This window comes from Haplochromis burtoni, unplaced genomic scaffold, assembly GCF_018398535.1.
Source record: "Haplochromis burtoni strain Fernald_Lab_line unplaced genomic scaffold, NCSU_Asbu1 Contig_287, whole genome shotgun sequence".
Taxonomy (NCBI): Eukaryota; Metazoa; Chordata; class Actinopteri; order Cichliformes; family Cichlidae; genus Haplochromis; species Haplochromis burtoni.
Window position 1 is genome coordinate 111955 of NW_024582648.1, and position 21013 is coordinate 132967.

Sequence of the window (21013 nt, forward strand, 5' to 3'; positions counted from 1 at the left end):
TAATCCCTACTTGCATTTTATTCGTCCCAAAAACAGTTATGTACAAAACGACGGAGAACACGGCAGGTCCGTACAAAGACAGACTTGACGAAAAGGCAAAAGAAGGACGAGGAAAAAAAATCAAAGGAGTGAAATGGTCAGACCCATACGAGCATACAGAGTGGAGTAAAGACGTTAGCGTGGTGCCCAACTTTCATCACGCACCTATTTATTATTATATGGTCCTAAGTGTGAGTGCATACACTCACAAAATGTTTAGTAACTTCAGATCCCTGCAACAAGCCCAGGTCCAGTTTACTTTTGTGATTTGGACTATTCCATTTAACAGCTGCTGTTTTTCCCCCTTTATCTCCTGTACAGGCCAACGTCTTTTCAGGTTGTAGTATTACACAACATTTTCAGATCTAATATAAATAAAATGAGTGTTTCGTAATTCATTCAATTTATTGTTTTTATTTATAACTGACATTATTGTTTCATTCTATTATAGAATCTTACAAGAAAGAGGCAAAATTGTATTTCATTATGCTTTATTAGCTGCTTCGGTAAAAAAAAAAAAACATTGCAAAACAACATACTGGAAAATCGTTATTCATCACTTGATTGCTTCAATACAACACTTGGGCACATATATGCGGGACGCTTCGTGGCTGTTTTGATATCGCTCTCTGTCTTAACCGATCAAATCCCGCTGTGGTAGCAGCTTTCCAATCGGTATGACCCCGGTTGACAGAGGGCGGATCGCATTCCAGCATTTTGTAGGCTGGTTTTCCTACAAAACACAACAAACATTAGCCCGCAAAGCCACAGTGAACAAAGCAGCATAGCGCAACAAATTCAGTTCAAATCAATATAAGACTTCTTTGTAACCTACATCAACAATTATATTAAGATAAATTACACAATCACAACTACAACAGAAGACGTACCTTTGTGGAAATGCTTGGAGCAGACTAACATGTGAGCTGGAGTGTTCTGAAACGTTATATTTGCTCTGCAATCCAGGCCATCCGTCGGCTCTTTGTTATTCGGAAACATGGCTTAAACAATTTCTCTTTCACGACGTAATCCGATAAAAACCGATCTCTTTACCGTCGGCTTCCCGTGGCTGTCATGCGACCGGCTATTGCAGTTAATAATACAACAAATTCTTGCCATTTTTTGTGTTTCTTTTTATCGCTGTGTGACTGTTTTCATGTGAAAGCCTGCGTGCGCTAGTACCACTTGCCACTCGTTCCCAGAATCCTTTGCGGTTTTACCCCTGAATGACGTCACATTTTCAATGTTTGTTCATAGATGTCAAACATGGGGCCCGAGGATCAAAAGACTTCAATGTGGCCACTGGACATGACATCAATTTTGGACTTAACATAACAAAGTGTGGGGTTTTTTGTTGTTGTTTTGGTTTGGTTTTTCCAATATGTACTATAGAAATATGCTATAAAATAACAACAAATGTTCACACTGAGCTAACATAACATTTTTCCGTAAGTTTACACACATATTTATCAAATTGAAGCCCAACAGGAAAAGCTGTAAAAACTTGTGAAACAGCTAAAAGTTCAAAGTCTTCCGCCTCCAACACAATTTCCAGTTTTCCGATCTTTTATGTCCAGTGTCCTCACCAACCCGGTAAAAATGGTGTTATGATAGCGGTTCAGGTAAGGACCATGCACAGCCTTCTTCCAGGTTGGGTTGCGCATGCGCAGTCGGTAAACATCGGGACTCCATTCCAGGCTGTCAGTGAGGGTTCCCCGAGCCTCGCATCCTGTGCGGCTGCATCCTTTAACAGCTGTCTACTCTTAACTTTACCTGCGTAACAAACAAAAACAACTTGACCATGAGCGGAGACCACGGACGCGGAGACTCCCAGGTAGCTTTTGGCCGATAATTAGTGTCTTCTGTACAGTTTTGGATCAATTCTCTCAGCAATAACAGACATAACACAAGTATTAACCATCAGGATATGAAATGAGCGCAAATTAACGTTAGCTGTCGCTGCAAGTTAGGCTGCTCTGTTTATTTTAGGAGAAAACTTTTACATTTTTGTGCTCTCTCGGCTCTTTGTTGTGCAGAAATACGCACATTCCTAGGCTCAGCGTATATTCCTATTGAAACTTGAATAAGCGAGCTTACCGGCGTTTTTAAAATTGAAATATTAAAAACATTTTTTTCACAATTTTCAGGTCAATTCCGGATCTAAAGGAAGCGGTAGGACCTCTAATGAGGATTTTCTTGTTCATTCTGACTCTTGATTTCCAGCTGGAATCTGTCTACTGTTAGTTTTTTTAAAGGACAGAAATGGCGTCCCAGAGACTAAGTCCCTTCTCCTCCACTCTCTTGCGGCTATTGTTCAAAAAGAGGGTCTGAAATGCACCCTTGCCGGTCTCGTTTTTTTAATCTGACGGGGTATTCCGAAAGGGCCTGGCGTCGTGTAAATTTTGCATGCTTTAGACTGGCGATACGTGCGTGGAATCGCAGCGAATTTTGGAGCCGAAAGTGGCCGAATTGGGGCTGAGGACTTAGTCTCTGCGCCATTTTCTTTTTCTGTATGAAGCAGGCAGGGCGCCGAGCACAGAGCCAACTGTCTGCCGTGATATGGAGGCGAGAGCTGGGAGCTTATCGCCTCTCCCTGCCCCTATCTCACCACCACCTGTGCTCTGCCTCCATCCTTCCTTAAGAGATATTTATCTGCACTGTTAACGAGGAATACTCACACCAAACTTCAAGCCCTCTCACACACACTGAAAAAAGTTGCACGGCATTATTAAAAACATCCACATTTTTTTATTTTTTTGGCACAAATTATACTTAAATTACACTTAAGTTGGGAGCAGCCTTTTTTGTTTAAATGCTTTATTTGATGCAAAGCAAAGCTGTCTGAGGGAAATTAGTTTCTTATTAAAATGTGGTATATATTACAAAAGCTGATTATGTGGTTATTAAACTGCCATGACAACAGAGAGTCACAAGGTGATGATCAGACTGTTTCAGGTCTACCTTTGGGGGGATTTTACTCAGCAGGAAGCATTTTAATATTAGGAGAACATGCAGAATCATTACGGGCTAGTCGTTTGGCTGGCAGCAGGAGTGTATGAAAACAAAATTGATCTATGTGGAAAATACCCGTGGAGGAATGATGTTTTGCTGGGTGGGTATGAAACATACTTAGCCCCCCCCCCCCCCCCCCAGTCCCCACCAGCCAAGTTCTTCTTTTGGAGATTTGTGTCTCTTATTGTCTCATTGCAATTATCTCTGCATGCATTAAGAGATTTTTGTTTTGTGTGTTTGCATGTTTGTTGACAAAGTGTTTCTCCGAGATTTGGAACCAGAAGTAAGGGAACGGACGTTTGTTGCACAGTTCGTCCTTAAGCTGTCACTTCTCACTAGATTTGTTGCAGCTTTACCAAGGCATGTACATTCAGCTGCCGCTTTATTAGGTACACTTTGCTAATAGCAGGCTGTGGCCTGCCTTCAGAGCTACTTTAATTTCTAGTGGTATAGATTCAACGACGTGCTGGAAACGTTCCTCAGAGAGTTTGGCCCATGTCGACATGATGGCATCATAGATGCTGGAGATTTGTAAGTTGCATATCCATCCAGCCATGCATCCCATAGTGTGCTCTTTTGACTTGTGATCTGGTGATTGTGGTGAGCCTGTGCAAATTTTAGCCTGTTCTTAGCTGACAGGAGTGGCGCCCAGTGTGGTCTTCTGCTGCTGAGAGATGGTCTTCTGCACATTTTGGTTGTAACAATTGGTTATTTGACTTACTGTTCCTTTCCTATAGGCACTTTGGCCATTCTACTCTGATCTGTGGCATCAACAAGACGATTTCTCCCAGATAACTGCCGCTCTCTTTAAATATTTTTGAACCATTCTCTGTAAACCTAGAGATGGTTGTATGGGAAGATCCCAGTAAATCAGCAGTTTCTGAAATGTCTGGGATATCTGGCACCATCAACCACACCACATCAAAAATCACTTCACCTTTCCTCACCTTTTTGATGCTGCCTGAATACATAATAAATGCTTTCATGTGAATGGCTGATTGGATATTTGCATTAACAAGCAATTGAATAAGTGTACCTAATAAAGTGTTGTTAAGTGAATGTTGCCTTGGAGGTGACACATCCTGACAAATCATGCAAATTGCAAACAGCTAATTGTGAAAGAATCATTTAAAAAGTTTTTGTTCTGATATCTTTAAATGCTTCTCAACAAGTTGATTTCTCCCTTGTACTGTAGACACACACAAACATAAAGACAAGCACAAAGACAAGGAACACAGACACAAAGATCACAAAAAAGACAAGGAGCGAGAGAAATTCAAGCACAGCAACAGGTAAGATGTCTGTTTCTTTGTCTCAGTTATTTGGTGATCTGCTAAACATCATTCACACCTGCCTTTATGTTTGGCTGTTCCCTTACTCTCGTGAAATAGTCGGTTTTCAGAGTTAAGTCTTTGTAATGGTATGTATTCACTTTTGCGGTGTTATGGGAACATTTTAAATGAGGAGGATCCTGACAAAATCCAAATTTCATTTTGTCAGTATCAAACACAGTAATATGAAAGACTCAATCTTGGAACCATTGTGGATTTGTTATGGTTTCTTTTTGTGTGTCATAAGTAGCTGTCATTACTTTGTCCGTTATTGTTGACAGCCCGCGTCTCTGTCTTTGTGTGATTAAAAACGATAAGCGTACGTTGCTGGTGGTTGTTTTTTTTGGGTTTTTTTGTGATGGCATCTTCTGTGTCTGCACATCCAGACCTCGTCTGACCTTTTACGCTTGATCTCTGCCTTTTGTGTCTTCTGTGTTCTAGTGAGCATAAGGAGCACTCTGAGAAGAAACACAGAGACAAAGACAAAGAGCGACTGAAGCACAGCGACAGCAGCTCAGACAAACACAGACAAAAACACAAAGACAGGGACAAAGACAAGAGGAGAGAAGAGAAGGTTTGTTTATGGGTCGTCGGTATGCTTTTAAATGAAAAGCTTTATATGTGTTTGGAGTAAAGATTGTGAGTCATTATTTTTTGTGACAAATTGTTTTTGGTCCTGTTTTTTTTTAACATTTCTAAAATCCTCCAGAGAGATTGGCCTCATTAGAAACAAACACTGACAAGCAACCAGAGCCCCTCTGGTTTTCAGTTAACTCTGACTATATGCTAAAGTTTAAAATTAGTTTTTAAAGTTGGCAAAGGTGTGGCATACGTTTTAACATGGTTTTCTATATTTTCCCATTTCTCTCAGATTCAATCATCTCATTTAGAGAAGCCTAAAAGGGAGAAGGAAAATGGATATGTGAGGTAAACATGATCGCTTTGTTGCAGCTACAGACTCTGCACAAGTCCTGAAGCACATTTCATTTCTTTATCTATTACTTCTAGTGGTAAAATGCTCTTGAACAACAGTTCTCCATTATATCCGAAGGTTTTTCAAAGTTTTACTTGTAACATTGGCTGATTTTTTGTTTTTTTGTTTTGTTTTTTTTACTTATTTTCAGTCCAGTCTTTGTACCTGACCATTTTCAGAGGAATGTTTTTTTTGTTTGTTTTTTAAGACACTTAACACTGATTTATGCATGATTCAAGCATAAAAATGCCACTTGCCAAAATTGATAAAATTATGAACACAGTAACGTGACAGATTTTGATTGAACCTGGAATATCATTTGAAAAGTGTCTGGCAAATCCTTTATTTTTCAGCTTGCTATTTATCCCAAAACACACTACTAATATAGTTGAAAGAAAAAAAATTAAAAATGCAGAAAGAAACACGGTCAGTCATGGATTATCCAACATCCAACGAAGAGCTTTGAATGTCCTTCTAGAAGCCTGGAAAACGATTCCTGAAGATTTAAAGAAATTACAGGCTTGCCTAAAAGACTTTATAAATGTGGTCATACCAAATATTGACTTTCGTTTTAGAATTGCACAAACTCTGTTTTTGACTTATAGTCTGCAGTGTCATTTGTGCCTGCACGTTTCAGTCCATCACTGCACCCATTTCCTGTTTTTCTAGCAAAATAACAAGAAATGACAGATGGCTAAAGACCTTTGCAGTTATCATGCAGTAAAAGTACTCATGAATCAGCCGTTATTTGCTTTTAAAATAATTATACTAAAGAGCAGTTATTGCTTTGTTGTCATTTACTAAATTGCTGTTCAATGTCTTTGACGTGCCAATTAGAGACAGGAGCCCTGCTGGCATTAAGAGTGAACCTGAGGAAGACAATGGCTTCTACCCCTCACCCCAACACAACAAGAGCTCCAGACAAGAGTATGATGATGAAGAGTAGGTGTCATTCAAATGAATCCAAAACGCTTGTAGTTGCAGTTCAGCTTTGGTTGTTCATGTAGTGGTGTAATTTTCTACAGATATGAATACAAGCCCAAAAAAGTCAAGTTGGAACACGACAAAAAGGCCAAAAAGAGGAAACATGAGTACGACGAAGACGAGGAAGATGAGGTTTATTACATGTTAATACACTGTAATGACAAAAATATTTTCCGGGTTGGGGCATCTGCTGTGTATCTCCTTGTAGATCTAATTAATTGAATCCATTTTTTAGGGTATAAAGCACAAAAAGAAGATAAAAGACAAAAAAGGAACAGACGGGAAGAAAGTGAAAAAAGAAGAAGAAGAGAAGTGGAAATGGTGAGTTAATTATAGACACAAATTGATCTTTTCCTCAGGAAATTACAAACCACTTATTTAGATAAAGTGCAGTTTTTTCTCTCTCACCGGTTGTGTTGTGTTGTTGTTTGTCATGATTAGGTGGGAGGAGGAAAGATATACCGACGGCTCCAAATGGCGCTTCCTGGAACATAAAGGTCCAGTGTTTGCGCCTCCATACGAACCCTTGCCAGGCAAAGTTAAATTTTACTATGGTGGTGAGTCAGTTTGTATTAAAGAAAACTTATTTTTGTGTACTTATTATTATCTTTTTATTAAAATAATGTAATTTCCTGTATTTGTAGGTAAGCCTATGAAGCTGAGTGCTCCTGCTGAAGAGGTTGCAACATTTTTTGCCAAAATGTTGGATCATGAGTATACCACGAAGGACATCTTTAGGAAGAACTTCTTTAAAGACTGGAGGAAGGTGAGGAAAATGGACATGGCTCTGCAGATAGTGTGAATTTCCAAGTATTTAAATGGGGCTTCACATGTCCTCTGTTTTATTTTAGGAAATGACATCAGAAGAGAAGTCTGTGATTACTGACCTGAATAAATGTGACTTCAGTGAGATGAGCGAGTACTTCAAGGCCCAGTCAGAAGCTCGGAAACAGATGTCTAAAGAGGAGAAACAGGTATTCCTGCTGCAGTTAGGTGCACTCTCCCAACCTCGAGAACTCTGGGATTTCTCAATATATCTTCATACATCTTGTAGAAAATCAAAGAGGAAAATGAACGGCTCCTTCAGGAGTATGGTTTCTGCATCATGGACAACCACAAGGAGAGGATCGGAAATTTCCGCATCGAGCCGCCGGGCCTTTTCCGAGGACGGGGGGACCATCCAAAGATGGGCATGCTGAAGCGGCGCATCAGACCCGAAGACATCATTATTAACTGTAGCAAGTAGGAAATCTCTTTGTCACCGTTATCGCCACCTCAGTTGCCCTGATCTTTAACCGTTCCTGTTTCAGAGGCGAAGCATAGCAGAAACATAAAATCTGGACACAAGTTGTTGTTATCGTGTTTGGTTATGAGATTTACCACAAGGTGGCCCTGTAAAACCATTTTAGGTGAGGACATGTGAAAGATGATGAGACTGTTGTTGTTAAAGGGATAAAATAAGAGGACGTGTGCATGTGAAAGGATATAATAAGCAGCAACTGATGAGGCTTTGAGTATTGATGAAGTGTTTGGTCAGGAGGTCACAGGCATTTACCCCACACCGATCACCTTGTTTTACCACCTGTCTGCCTTGTTTTCTGTTAATCTGTGCTTCTGTCTTTTGATTTTGTGATTACCGTATTTATTTACAGACTGTGGAAATGATGTTGTTTTTGCTTTGGAGGCGGGATGTGTGGGAGAGTTTATGGGAAAGCTAAATTGTAGCGGTCAGTTGCCATCAAAGAAACACTGGGTAAAAGATTGTACGTGCTGCCTGACGCATATACAGTATGGCAGATGTATCACTGACACACACATGCGCTTCTGGCACCATGTCAAAGGTGGTCTTCCTGTCAGTGTAAACTGTATCTGTGCAAACAATAACACAAGCCAGGGAGGACATGTTCACCCCCGCATACTGGAAGGTGGGATTTTATGTTCTCTTTGCACTATTGTCTCATAGCTGTGGTGTTTACACTGCAGAAAAAAGATCAGTTATTTAATTTTTGGTACCTCTGAGGAACGCTTTTAAATCAGCACAAAGCTCCACTGTGGGAACAGCTCCAAACATAGATCAGTGGAAATGTGCCAGCATGTTTTGCACCTGTTTGGTAACTCTGGCTCTTTTTATGTAGGGACTCCAAGCACCCCAAACCTCCCCCAGGGACAAAATGGAAGGAGGTTCGACATGACAACAAAGTAACCTGGTTAGCATCTTGGACAGAGAACATCCAGGGCTCCATCAAGTACATCATGTTAAACCCGAGCTCCAGGATCAAGGTACCCGCGCTCTCGCCGCCTTTTCCCCCAGTAACCTTTTTTTTCTACCATTTTCCCAATGATGGGACGTACGTGTGTGTGTGTGTGTGCAGGGGGAGAAGGACTGGCAGAAATATGAAACTGCCCGGCGTTTAAAGAAGTGTGTGGATCGCATCCGTGCTCAGTACAGAGAGGACTGGAAGTCAAAAGAGATGAGGATCAGACAGAGAGCTGTGGCGCTGTACTTCATAGACAAGGTAAATAAGAATACAATAAAATTATGGTGACTGCACCAAGTGATAAAATAGATAAAGTAGATTATAGACAAGAACGTACAGCAGCTTTGATTTAAGTAGTAGAAGTAGAACTAGTGGAAGTAGTAGGTTGAAAAGGGAAATCGGTGTAAAGTGACGTGAACTATTGTAGATAATTCAGCTGAATTTTCACATCTCGTGCATTCCCTATGCCTCCAAGCACTACGTTCTCATTTCCGTCCATCATCCCTTTAATGTGTTGTCTTCCACAGCTGTGAGTCACTCACCAGTTCCTATTCAGAGCTGAACATATTCCAGGCCATCATAAGGCCATTGCTGACTCCTCGTCTCATCTCTCACTCCAGACATCCAGGGCCGTGGGCCCACGTGCAGAGGCAGTCCTGATGTCTGTGCTTGAGATATAAACCCCACCAAATTAGAATGAATTTCCTTCCAACTTCAATCTACTTTTCCCTTTTTCAACATTGCTTCTTTGGCTAGTTCCCTATCATACGTCATATCATCTCCATCTATAAAAATCCCAGCAATTAAATCTTATCTTAGACGGCTTCCCCTCTTCTTCCTCCCCTTTTGGCTGGGGTCAGTGTCACTACTGGTAGCATGAGGCAACACCTGCACCCTACAGAGGTTTCACAGGTAGTCCAGCTCCTCCAGGATGGCACATCAATACGTGTCATTACCAGAAAGTTTGCTGACCGTAGAAAGTCCTTAACCCATCAGTAGGACCAGTATCTGCTCCTTTGTGCAAGGGGCAGGGTGAGCTGGGCTCTGTGCTCACTGCATGAAACTGTGGAGCCTGATTGGCATTTGCCATAGAAGACCAGCATCTTTGTGGTTTTTGGGATGTCTTTAAATTCAGCCCTCTGTAGGCTGAAAATGTTAATTTCCATCAAACAATGTGGTATCCTTTCATTTCTAACACATTACCCAGTCTGTGTCAGCAAATGACATTTACTGTCACACAAATCATAGGTCCTTCTTTAGTTCCACTGGTAAACTAAGTCTAAGATTTCTTAACAAGTCATGCTGTTCAGAGTCACATGGGTGACATGAAGTTTATCCCAACTGTCACTGGGCCGGGGGCGGGTTACATGCCGAACAGCTCAGCAGTTCATCACAGGGCCTACATAAATCCTGACCAAATGTTCTGCTCTGAAGTTTTGCTTATGTTTGTGATGTTTGGTGTTTTTCTCATAGCTGGCTCTGAGGGCAGGTAACGAAAAGGAGGAAGGCGAGACGGCGGACACCGTTGGCTGCTGCTCGCTGCGAGTGGAACACATCAAACTGTACCCCAAGCTGGACGACCAGGAGTACGTTGTGGAGTTTGACTTTTTAGGAAAAGACTCCATCCGCTACTACAACAAAATACCCGTGGAGAAGAGGGTAAGGAAGGAAATGAGAAGGGGAGGAGTTAATGAGGGAAGAAAGAGGTGCTGTGGCAGATATTGGTTGTGTAATGACAGATGTGGAATTTAGTGTTGATGAGATAAAAATGTTCTAATCTATGGAGGATGTTTGTACAGGCAGGTGATCAGAAAGAAATAGTTTTCCGTCAGCTCTGCCTCACAGGGTGGTCTGTTTCCTGCCATTAACAGAGTGTACAAACTACACAGACACACACACACACACACACACACAGAGTGTTTCGTTTTTAATTGCAAATCCTTCAGCACGTCTGGGTCCTGTCTATTTGGCTGCATTTCCTCTGAAGTACCAGTTAAAAAGCACTCACACAAAGCACACTAACCTGCAGTCTATAAACCACCTGCACTTGTCATCATGGGCACAAATAAACCCACACCCTCTGCTGGTAACAATGTGTCAGTGCATCCATGGCCACAGTTTTAAGAGTTAAATGTAAGTGACTGATTTCAGGCTGAGTACATCTTCGTTCTTGTTTCCTGTCAGGTCTTTAAAAACCTCCAGTTGTTCCTGGAAAACAAACAGCCTGAAGACGACCTCTTTGACAGACTGAATGTGAGAAACACACAAGAATACCTGCCTTCACGTTAACTGTTTACTTTAACTACTTTGTATAATTCTGATTCACCTGCTTGTTCCCTCTTCTTTTCTGTGTTTCCTGCAGACATCTATTCTAAATAAGCACCTACAGGAGCTGATGGATGGACTTACAGCCAAAGTTTTCCGTACCTATAACGCCTCCATCACCCTGCAACAGCAGCTCAAGGAGCTGACCTGTTGTGAGTGAAAATGGTTTCATGTAGTCTTATAGCAACTCATTGTCATCATTAAATAAGTTAGTGCTAGTCTCAATTTATTAGGTACTCTTTGCTACTCTCAGGTTTGGCCTTCACAACTGCCTTAATTCTTCATGATATAGATTCAACAAGATGCTGGAAACATTCCTCAGAGATTTTGGTCCACATTCATATGACGGCATCAGTTGTTGCAGATTTGTCAGCCACACATCCATAACTCAAATCTCCCATTCTACCTCATTCCAAAGTTTCTCTATTGGTTTGAGATCTGGTGACTGTGGAGGTTGTTTGAGTACAGTGAACTTCTTGTTATGTTCAAGAAACCAGACTGAGATGATCTGAGCTTTGTGACATGGTGTTTTATCCTGACAGGAGCGGGTTTAGATGGATTCAGCAACAATACTCAGGCAGGCTCAGCTGGTATTAAGGGGCCCGAAGTCTGCCAAGAAAGCATATCCCACAACATTACACCAGCAGCAGCAGTCTGAACTATTATAAGACAGGATGAATCAGTGTTTTCATGTACATCAAATTCTGAACCTACAGAATGAACTCAAATCTCATCAGATGAGCCAATCTTCTGTTGTGCAGTTTGGGTGAGCCCGTGCAAATTGTAGACTCATGTTTGTGTTCTTTGCTGACTGATGTGGCACCGGTGTCATCTTCTGCTGTAGCCCGTCTTCTTCAGTGTTAAATGTGTTGTGCTTTTAGAGGTGCTCTTCTGCATACCTTGGGTATAACAATTGGTTCTTTAACTTTTACTGTTTCCTTCCTGTCAGCTCGAAGCATTCAGATTATTCTTCTCTGATTTCTGACATGAACAAGGCATTTTTTCCTAGAGAAGTGCTGCTCACTGGATATTTTTTCTTTTTTATACAGTTCTCTGTACCATTAGAGAGAGTTGTATGGGAAAATCCCAGCAAATCAGCTGTTTCTCAGATACTCAGACCAGCCTGGCACCAACCAGCACGCCAGGTTCAAAGACATTTAAATCACTTTTCTTTCTCGTTCTGACGCTCACTTTGAACTTGACCGTGTCTGCATTCCTAAATGTACTGAGCTGCTGCCATGGCTTATTAGATATTTGCAAGCAGCTGAACAAGTTTGCATAATAAAGTGACCTGGGAGTGTATGTGAAGCTGTAACTGGTGGCTTCTGTGCTGTGTTGTGACCAGTGACTGTAGAAGTGATTTTGTTTTCTACAGTCACTGTTTGTGACACCTGGACTCTGGAGTTTATATTCATGACAGTGCAGGTATTAAAGTATTGTTTCCACCATGTAAACAAAAGTACTGACTCCTGCTCCTCTCACACAGGTAACTTTAAGCCTGTACTTTTAAGCTGTATACCAGTCTACTTGTACTGTACAGACAGATGTCATTATACGCGTGTCTGTTCATTAAAACTGGGAGAGCAACAGTGCAGAGGAAAGGTGAAAAAGGAAGAAGGAATGACTAATAATAACTGTTCACATGAGCATTGTACACTTAATGCCTTTTTGGGCCTTTCCATTCAAAAATAACTACTTTATTACATTATGTGATATAATTATAGTAACAGCAGGTTAGCAGCAATTTAGCAAATTGGCTAAACCCTTTACACAGCAAAGTTTGGGTCATTTTAAATTTAAATCATTCTAAACTTTTCCTCTTATGTTGTTTTTGGATCAACAGCTGATGACAGCATCCCAGCAAAGATCCTATCGTACAACCGAGCCAACCGGGCCGTGGCCATTCTTTGCAACCACCAGAGAGCTCCGCCCAAAACATTTGAGAAGTCCATGCAAAATCTTCAGAACAAGGTAAACGTCTGTGTTACGATTGTTTCTGGTTTTGTTATTCCTCCATTAGAATTTGTTCTCAGTAAACAGGCATTTTTTTGTACCCATTAAAGATAAAGCTATCCACTCTTTTGGTGGTGCAGGTTTTAGACTTCACTCTGTGTGCATTTGTTGTGATTGTAGATCGATGAGAAACAAAATCAACTATCAGCAGCCAGGAAGCAGCTGAAGGCTGCCAAAGCTGATCACAAGGCTTCCCATGATGACAAGAGCAAAAAGTAAGAAAACATTAGCACCGCTAATGAGTACAAGAGAGTTTGATCAATTACTTAATTACTTAAACATCTTTGCTCCTCAGCAACGAAGTTTAAATGGTGTCCAGGGCATTTAAAGTCTGTCGTTATAATTCCTCGTCTCTCTCTGTCTCCCCGCCTTCGTACACCCCCGTCTTTGTTTTCCTTTGCATCTTGTGTATCTGTCTTCTTCCTTCTCTCTGCCCTGTGTTTGTTTTTCTTTGTAAGGGCTGTGGAGATGAAGCGTAAAGCTGTACAGAGGATAGAGGAGCAGCTGATGAAACTCCAGGTGCAAGCCACAGACAGAGAGGAGAACAAGCAAATTGCTCTGGGAACCTCCAAGCTTAATTACCTGGATCCACGCATCTCTGTGGCATGGTATTTATTGTGCACAGAAGACATTCTGTATCTGCGTTTATTAGCTGTTAATTATTATTTAATCACAGCATCTTTTTTTTGTTTGTTTGTTGTTTTATACTATGACTTTATGTGCAACCCCCCCTACTGATAAATAGGCAGGCGGCCTCTGGGTGGGTGGGCATGTGCAGTCCATACCTACCCTTGGTGACAGAAAGGCAGGAAATGCTTTTGCATTGTAGGAAAAGGAGCAGCTCAAGCAAAAAAGCTAACTGCTGCAAAAGGAAAATAAGAGGAAGAAAAGCGTGTGAGCGTGAGGAACAATGGGGTTTGTTTCTGAAAGCTAGGGAGCGTTGCAAAACAGCCCTCCTTCCTCCATGTGGGAAGGCAATGAGGTGCTGTCTGTGGGTGAATGGAGGGACTTGGCCATAGAGAGGGGGAACATGGCGGTCCGCCCTCCTTAACCGATGCCCCACAGCTATTTATGGAGAACCTCCTCCTCAAGCACAATGGATACAGGAATCCTCCGTGATTTTCTTAGTTGTAGGGCGTAAGGGATGGGGATCCTAATAAAGGGTGGTGCATGGGAACATGGTGTAAACTATGGTATTTGTGAGTAATGGTATGGTGAAGGTACACTGGCTTAACAGCTAGGAAATTAAAATTTTAGCTAGTTAATCATGGTTTCTCTCATTTTATTATATCTCAGTAACAGCTTTAGCTTTTGGATGACTTAACCAGGAAAGTCATTATTGAATCTTTATCTACAAATTTCAAAATTAACTGTCAACAAAATGATAAATCTGAAGTAAGGACTCAGAAGTTGAGCACAAAGATCAAAAACTTTAAACATTAAAAGCAGCAATTAAACAGAAACTGACTTTCACTAATGTTAACTGAGAGTCCAAATAACACACAAGACCCTTGAGACCATAACATAAACAGTACCACGCTGCAGAAGAAGTATAAATACTTAATATACATCGTAATATTTATTAAGTAATCTTTGTCAAAGCTGTCTAATCAAAAGTGTTTCATTCTGTCTTTATTCTTCTTCTACTCCATTCTTGCCACATTTTATGCTTTTAACTTTGCCCTCAACAGTCACATAAAGCTGTGTGAAGTGAGATTGTTAGTTTGTTAGAGTACTGGATCCACATGTTAAGGTTTGACCTTCAATTATAAACCGTAATTGTTTTTTTATGTAAAAACTACAAAATCAGAAGCTGTGTGTTTGTTTGTATGCATTAGAAATAATATGAGAGCATAACGATTGACTGTCAACCTGTCCACTGTGTACCTTTCACCCCAACACAGCCGGGATAGACTCCAGCCTCCCTGCGACCCTGAATTGAATAAACAGATTTAAAAAAGGATGGATAAATATGTTTTATGTCCTGCCACAGGCAGCAGGCTTGTAAAATCTTGTGTGTCATTTAAGTACCTTTGTTCCAGACGTCTCAAATCACAATGATGTGAAAAAGAAAGCTTTCAAAAACTCGACCCCAACAACCGCTTTTAGCAGCAATAACTTAAAGTAATTGTTCTCTGTAAGACTCGTTCACATTGTTGTGAAGAAACTTTGTCACACATTTCTTTACAGCTTTAGTTTTGCTTTAGTTCATTGAGGTTTGTGGGCATCTGCACAGCTCTCTTAAGGGCCTACCACATTTCATTCGGGTCGAGGTCTGGACTTTGACTGGCCTGTTGCAACACCTCGACTCTTATTTTTTGTAGATTTGCTGCTGTGCTTGGAATTGCGATTGCCCATACTTGTGCTGAGCTTTAGCTGTTGGACAGATGGCCTGACATCTCCCTCAAGAATACTTGAGTTCCCAGGTCAAAACAAGCCCAAATCATCACCCCTCCACCACCGTGCTTGACAGTTGGTATAAGGTGTTTCTACTGATAAGTTTGTGGTAGAAAAAGAAGCCTACACGAGGGCCGTGTAACCAGAGTGAATCATTTTTTTACCATCACCAGTAGTTCAGTGTTCTGTGAATGTGTGCATAAAACCTTTCTTAGAAAACAGAAACTAATTTTCTGTTTGCAGCTGATTTGCTCTCTAATATTCTTCTTAGACTTTCCTGTTCAGTGAGTCACATGGACACTTTCATGTCACATTGTTTAGATTGCCTGCAAACCAAGGACAAACGGCCCAGTCAGAGTCTCCAAGCCAAAGACGATGTGATGTCCTACTGATATCCAACAAACTGCTGCAAATTTACCAGTACTGTAACAAAAAATAAAATCCAGTATTAGTATTGACGTGACAGCAGACTTTCACTGCATGCTTTTTGTGACCAAGTTATAACAATATGTAGAGAATATATGAAAAATTAAGTCAAATCTCTTAATCTTGAAATTGTTCATATTGTGTTTTATTGTTTTTGTCAAATGAAACACTCAAAAAGCAAAAGAGAGAGCGAGGGGATCTGAAACCGTAATTATACAGAAGCGTAAGAAAACTGCAGTTAACGGAAGCTCGCAAGACCTGACAGCAGCCATCAACTGAAACAAAACCACTCTTTTATCAACCTATTTGTCGAACTGCCACTGTTGCATTTCACCCAGTATTTCTTTTTTCATTCTGTCTTGTCTTTCCTCCAATCCCAGGTGCAAGAAGTTCGGTATTCCCATTGAGAAAATCTACAACAAAACCCAGAGAGAGAAGTTCGCCTGGGCGATCGACATGGCCGATAAAGACTATGAGTTTTAAACCTATTTAATGTTTTACCTTTTATACCCATGCCTTTGATATGAAAATGGTTTGCAGGAGATGTCAAAATGTTTCCACTGTGTTGCTGCTGCAGGGCAGTGAAGGAGGAAGGTAAGCCCCTGCTCGAGAGCCGATCGCAGGTGAATAATTGTGCTGTACATAAGGATTAGCTATGTATAGGAAAATAACTCCTTAACCATTTGACCAAGCTGCCGAAGGGCATCTCTCTCTTACAAAACTACAGTAGTGCGTATGTAGCTGCAGCTATCTGCCTGTGACCCAGCAGCGACCGACGCATTAGTATTATCTTTTGTGAGATAAAATGTACTGAAATTTGTAAGCCATCAGATTTATTGAGAAATAAATCTATATTGTCATAGAATAATGAATTAAACAAATGTTTGTATGGGAGACTGTGAGACGCAACACGAGAGAGAGGTGATGTGATGACTTTTCATTTGTGTAATTTTAGTGTGAAAGATGAAATGAAATGACAGACTGGTGACAGTGTGAAGATCAGAAAACCCCCAGCACTATGCTCGCACAACTATTAGCGCACAGAATGTCGTCCTTTTTTCCATCACCTCTCTGAGTTTGCTGTTTCTTTCAGGGATGTACATATACTTTTGTCTGTTTTTTGTTTTGTTTTGTTTTTTTAGTGACTGATTCAGTATTTTTTAAAATGTGTGCTGTAAGCATTATAACAGAAGGCTTTTCATTGCTCAAATGCAACTTTTGCGTGTTCGTTTCCTCAGTTTTACGATGAACTCTGTGTAATATGGATCTTGGTTACTTGAAGCAGCTGAAAGGCAGTGTATGTACTGTATGCCAGAGCTTAAAAAAATAAAAAATAAATACAGGATAGCTCCTCCTGACAAAAGGGGGGTGGATTTTTGCCAAATAAGATCTCAAAAGTCTGTCATTGTAACGTGCTGTTTTTGTATTGCTCTGATGAAGCAGAACGTGTCTTTGAATTCATTTGCAAATGTGAATGGATATTCTAACTTTTGTCATTAATATTTCATGCTATATGATCTTGTACCACACAATCGCAATCCTGATTAGTTGAATGCTTGTTTTGAGCTTTGTAGGTTTCAGAATAAAACATCAGACTTGTCTTTTTCGTCTTTTTGTTGCCAGCTTTGATTAGTTTTCAAGTGGGTATTAAAAATAAGCTCATTGTCTGATTACACATGTCTGTGTAATCATTGTCTGATTCCTGATGTGGAGGGAATCAACAGGAATCAGTCAACAACTTGTGTTTTAAGATGTACAATTATAATGGAAAAAATAACTAAAAAAAAATAAAAGTTTATTTAAGGCTATGTTTAGGAGACGCAGTAAGCTCTGTGTTCAGGAAAGGTCTGGGTCTTTAAGAGGCCGATACCATTCCGCTTCAACTGCTCGTTGTGCCGTTATTTGCAGTCAGAACAGCAGGGTCAAACCGGAAGTGCCATGATTGACTACAAATTAAGTGCATGTCTTTGTCACAACGTTTGCCCTCAAAAAGAGTTTTGCAGATGTTGGATTTAGAACGCAAATCAGGTAACGATGCTTTACCTCGCAGCAATTAGCAGCCATATACACATATTTTAGCTGAATATTGTAATACAGGGCTACTGACTGACTTTTAGAGATGGCAAATCAGGTCAAAACAACAACCCTTAGTCCTTGGGTTTGTAAAACATGGACATTAAAGGCAGCGGGAGAAATTTAATGTCACAATTCTGTCGAGCAAATACAAAAAATATCGGTGTGTTGATAATACTGTACACTGAAGAATAATTAGGGAAACAGGCGTCAGTGGTTTCTTTGAAGGACATAAATCAGTCTGATTAAGTTATCTACCTGAAATGTAAGTGACCTTAAAGTGTAGTTATTGGTTTTATTTAGTCACTTTTTCCCACTAATAAGTGTGACTATTAGAGAAACAAACTGCCTGATGTCTCTGCTTCTCCACATCTACATACAAAGAAATCCAAGGTAAACAACAAGAAGAAAGAATGTTTCAAAATGATGCAGTAAGAAAAATCACAAGCATATAATTAGATGGTATCAGTAATAAATGGCTTGGATGTAAACTTAACATACAAGTGATAAATACCTGTTTAAAACTATAGACTGTATACAAAGATGGACATAACCACTATGACATCAACCTTGGCTTTGGAATTTTGGATTTTAACTAAAAAATAAATTGCCCTACTTCCCCCAGGCTATTCGGGGCCTGAACCAGGTGTAGGACTGGACTCTCCCAAACACGTCACTATAAGACTGGACTCTCACACACGTCACCACACGCACCACCACACATTTCCTATAATCCTATAATTCCTATAATTTATAATCCTTCTCTTTAGAATCTCTTCTGCTATTTGCACATTCTTTACTGTAAATTCCTAAGTTAATTTGTAAATTTTTGTAGTAAACTGTAAATTGTAAATATTGTAAAACTTTTCTTCTGTCATTTAATGGTTGGGCATTGTACAGCTACAAGCATTTCACCCCCATGTCATACTGTGTATGGTTGTGTGTGTGTGACAAATACAATTTGAATTTGAAGTTTGTTATGAGGGCTGAAACTGTCCAAACAGACAGAAACTGTCCAAATTGTATTTTGCAAACGTTATTTTGTAAATATACTTTTTGTGTTGTGACGCTGAACATTTTACCATAAGAGTGTATGGAATCGGACTCCATTTAGGAGCCATCTTCAAGTGACAACTACTTGTTTTTTAATTATGTTGCACCAATTCACAACATCAGCCACCTCATGGTGTTTTGTATAGGAGAGTAAAGGCCCTACAACATTAGAAACGCTCCCCAACAATCAGACGCTCTCCCCTATGAGCCCTGTCATATCTTGAAAATATGACAGGGTCACCATTCCTTCAAGGAACCTCAAGGAGCGGCAGTTTTTTCTGCTTCCTCATTCAACTGTGGATGTTGCTTCCTATTTAAAACCAGTATTACAACATGCTTCACCGTCACCATAGATGATAAAGCAACTGCATAAACAGAACACCAAAAGTAGCCTACACACGCTCGCCAACACTCATGGTGATGTCTCTGTTTATTTGAAATAAAGCACAACTACTTTGATAATAAACATTGATAATGATAATAAACATGCATATGTTAAATGTGTGAAAGATATGTGAAGTGTTATGTATCTGTTTTTCATACAGCTGTTGGGAATAGGGCGACCAGATCGCTATAAAATAAATGCAGACTAAACACAGTTTGTGCGAAATGCTAGCTCATAAGGAGGTCGAGTTATTGTTGAGGTGTTCGCTATATTAATGTAGCCATTACTTTACAATACAAAGCACCTTGAGGTAACTGTTTTTGTGATTTGGCACTATATAAATAAAAGTGGATTGAACTGGCATTAGGATAACCCTTTTCTGACTATATTAAAAAGTTTTTGCAAAAGCCAGAAATGTGCATGAACCAGTCAAAATGTGTAACGTTGTCTCAAGATGTAGGATGGGGCAAGGAATAAAACAAAAAACAAAAACAAAAAACGAATAAATTAAACTCGCTGTCCCACATAAAGAGGGACATCAGGTCGCCCTAATTAAGAAACGGGCGCGTTACACGAAATTAATCTTTTTTTTAACTACATTCTCAACCTCTTTACGCGACGCGATTACTTCTTTTATTGTGAAAAGCCGCGACGGAAGCCTCGTGACAGACTCCGGGTAGCTTGACGTGCCAGAGAGGGCCTGCGCTGGCTTGATCCGAGAGCAGACAAACTTGCGTAGTCTTACCACGGGCTTCGGTGTCTGTCTGCCTCTCTCTCTCTATGGACGGCCAGAGGCGAGAAGAGGAAACGGGAATTGTTGTTGTCCGAACCGCAGCGCCTTATGAGAGCCCGGCGATGATTTAATCACGGAAAACCTGAGTGTGGGTGGGAAAAAAAGAAGGAGAAAAGACGCGAGGAGAGAGGAGCAGCCAGCCGTTGGAGATGTGCGGTCGGGCCGAGATTGCGGCGGTAGGTAGTTCCAGCACGGCAGCCCCTCTCCGACGTGTTGTTTTCCCAGTTAATTTTTCTTCGCACGGAAAAGGAAAAGGAGGAGTAGGAATGAATAGAACAGCTACTGCTACCTCAGCCCCCCTGTTTTTTTTACGGGTCTAGCAGGGTATGTTTGTTGTTTTCGCCCAGCGAAATGCTAGCACACACCGGCCCCGTTTCCACGCCGTGAAAATAGCCAGACGGTTCTTGTTACAGCGTTAACCCCACTCTTCTGCCATTCTTCACCAGTTGTATTCCTAAAACTGTTTTCACAGGAAACTTTTTTTCCTGTAGGGAGTTACAGGCCTGTTGGTCTTTTTCTTTTTTTAATTGAAAAAGCAGTCTAAATAACATTAAACCCCGTTTCTCCTTTCTGTTGTATTTATCTACATCAACATGATTTCTCGTTGCACGATGGGTTTCTGATGCAGCTCTCATTTATTCACACCACTCTTAATGATACATAATGCACTCTGATGGGATTGAAAGGTTGTAGCCTAATCGTTGCTCTCAGTACTTGTACCCTTAAGTTAATAAGGTCAAAGGTATGTTTTGAAATATATTCTTTGCCCACATTTTTATTATTTGGTGAATTTATGTGCTGCAAAACTACATAGTGACATTTTGCATTATTTTGTTTAGCTTGTAAGTACGGAAGATAAGATGATCTGAGAAGTTGAATGTTTGTAATCAAGACGTACAACGTAAAATATCTAGGTTATTATTAAAAAAAATAAATATATATATATATATA

General features: G+C 40.4%; 2 protein-coding genes across 2 annotated transcripts in view; both read left to right on the forward strand.

Moving 5' to 3' along the window:
- Nucleotides 1–1271: 1271 nt before the first annotated feature.
- On the forward strand, nucleotides 1272–17364 carry top1 (DNA topoisomerase I). The gene is made up of 21 exons (XM_005940248.3): nucleotides 1272–1873; nucleotides 2187–2211; nucleotides 4247–4343; nucleotides 4824–4956; nucleotides 5254–5309; nucleotides 6193–6297; nucleotides 6381–6471; nucleotides 6575–6660; nucleotides 6781–6896; nucleotides 6984–7105; nucleotides 7191–7313; nucleotides 7394–7581; nucleotides 8475–8619; nucleotides 8712–8855; nucleotides 10071–10256; nucleotides 10782–10850; nucleotides 10960–11074; nucleotides 12766–12893; nucleotides 13056–13150; nucleotides 13394–13543; nucleotides 16139–17364. The coding sequence occupies exons 1-21, from the start codon at nucleotides 1841–1843 to the stop codon at nucleotides 16239–16241; spliced, it is 2310 nt and encodes a 769-aa protein (XP_005940310.1). The 5' UTR covers nucleotides 1272–1840; the 3' UTR covers nucleotides 16242–17364.
- A 2592-nt stretch (nucleotides 17365–19956) lies between these two features.
- plcg1 (phospholipase C, gamma 1) overlaps nucleotides 19957–21013 on the forward strand; it is a 28330-nt gene continuing 27273 nt past the window's right edge. Inside the window, exon 1 of the mRNA XM_005940250.3 lies at nucleotides 19957–20238. The gene's annotated coding sequence lies outside the window, so the exon portion shown is untranslated. The remainder of the gene's footprint in view (nucleotides 20239–21013) is intronic.

Bases quoted from the DNA above. Each gene is read 5' to 3' on its own strand.
- top1 (XM_005940248.3), top strand. From the start codon at position 1,841: ATGAGCGGAGACCACGGACGCGGAGACTCCCAG. The intron at 5,310-6,192 runs GTAAACATGATC...CGTGCCAATTAG, and splicing joins AAGGAAAATGGATATGTGAG to AGACAGGAGCCCTGCTGGCA. The intron at 8,620-8,711 runs GTACCCGCGCTC...GTGTGTGTGCAG, and splicing joins ACCCGAGCTCCAGGATCAAG to GGGGAGAAGGACTGGCAGAA.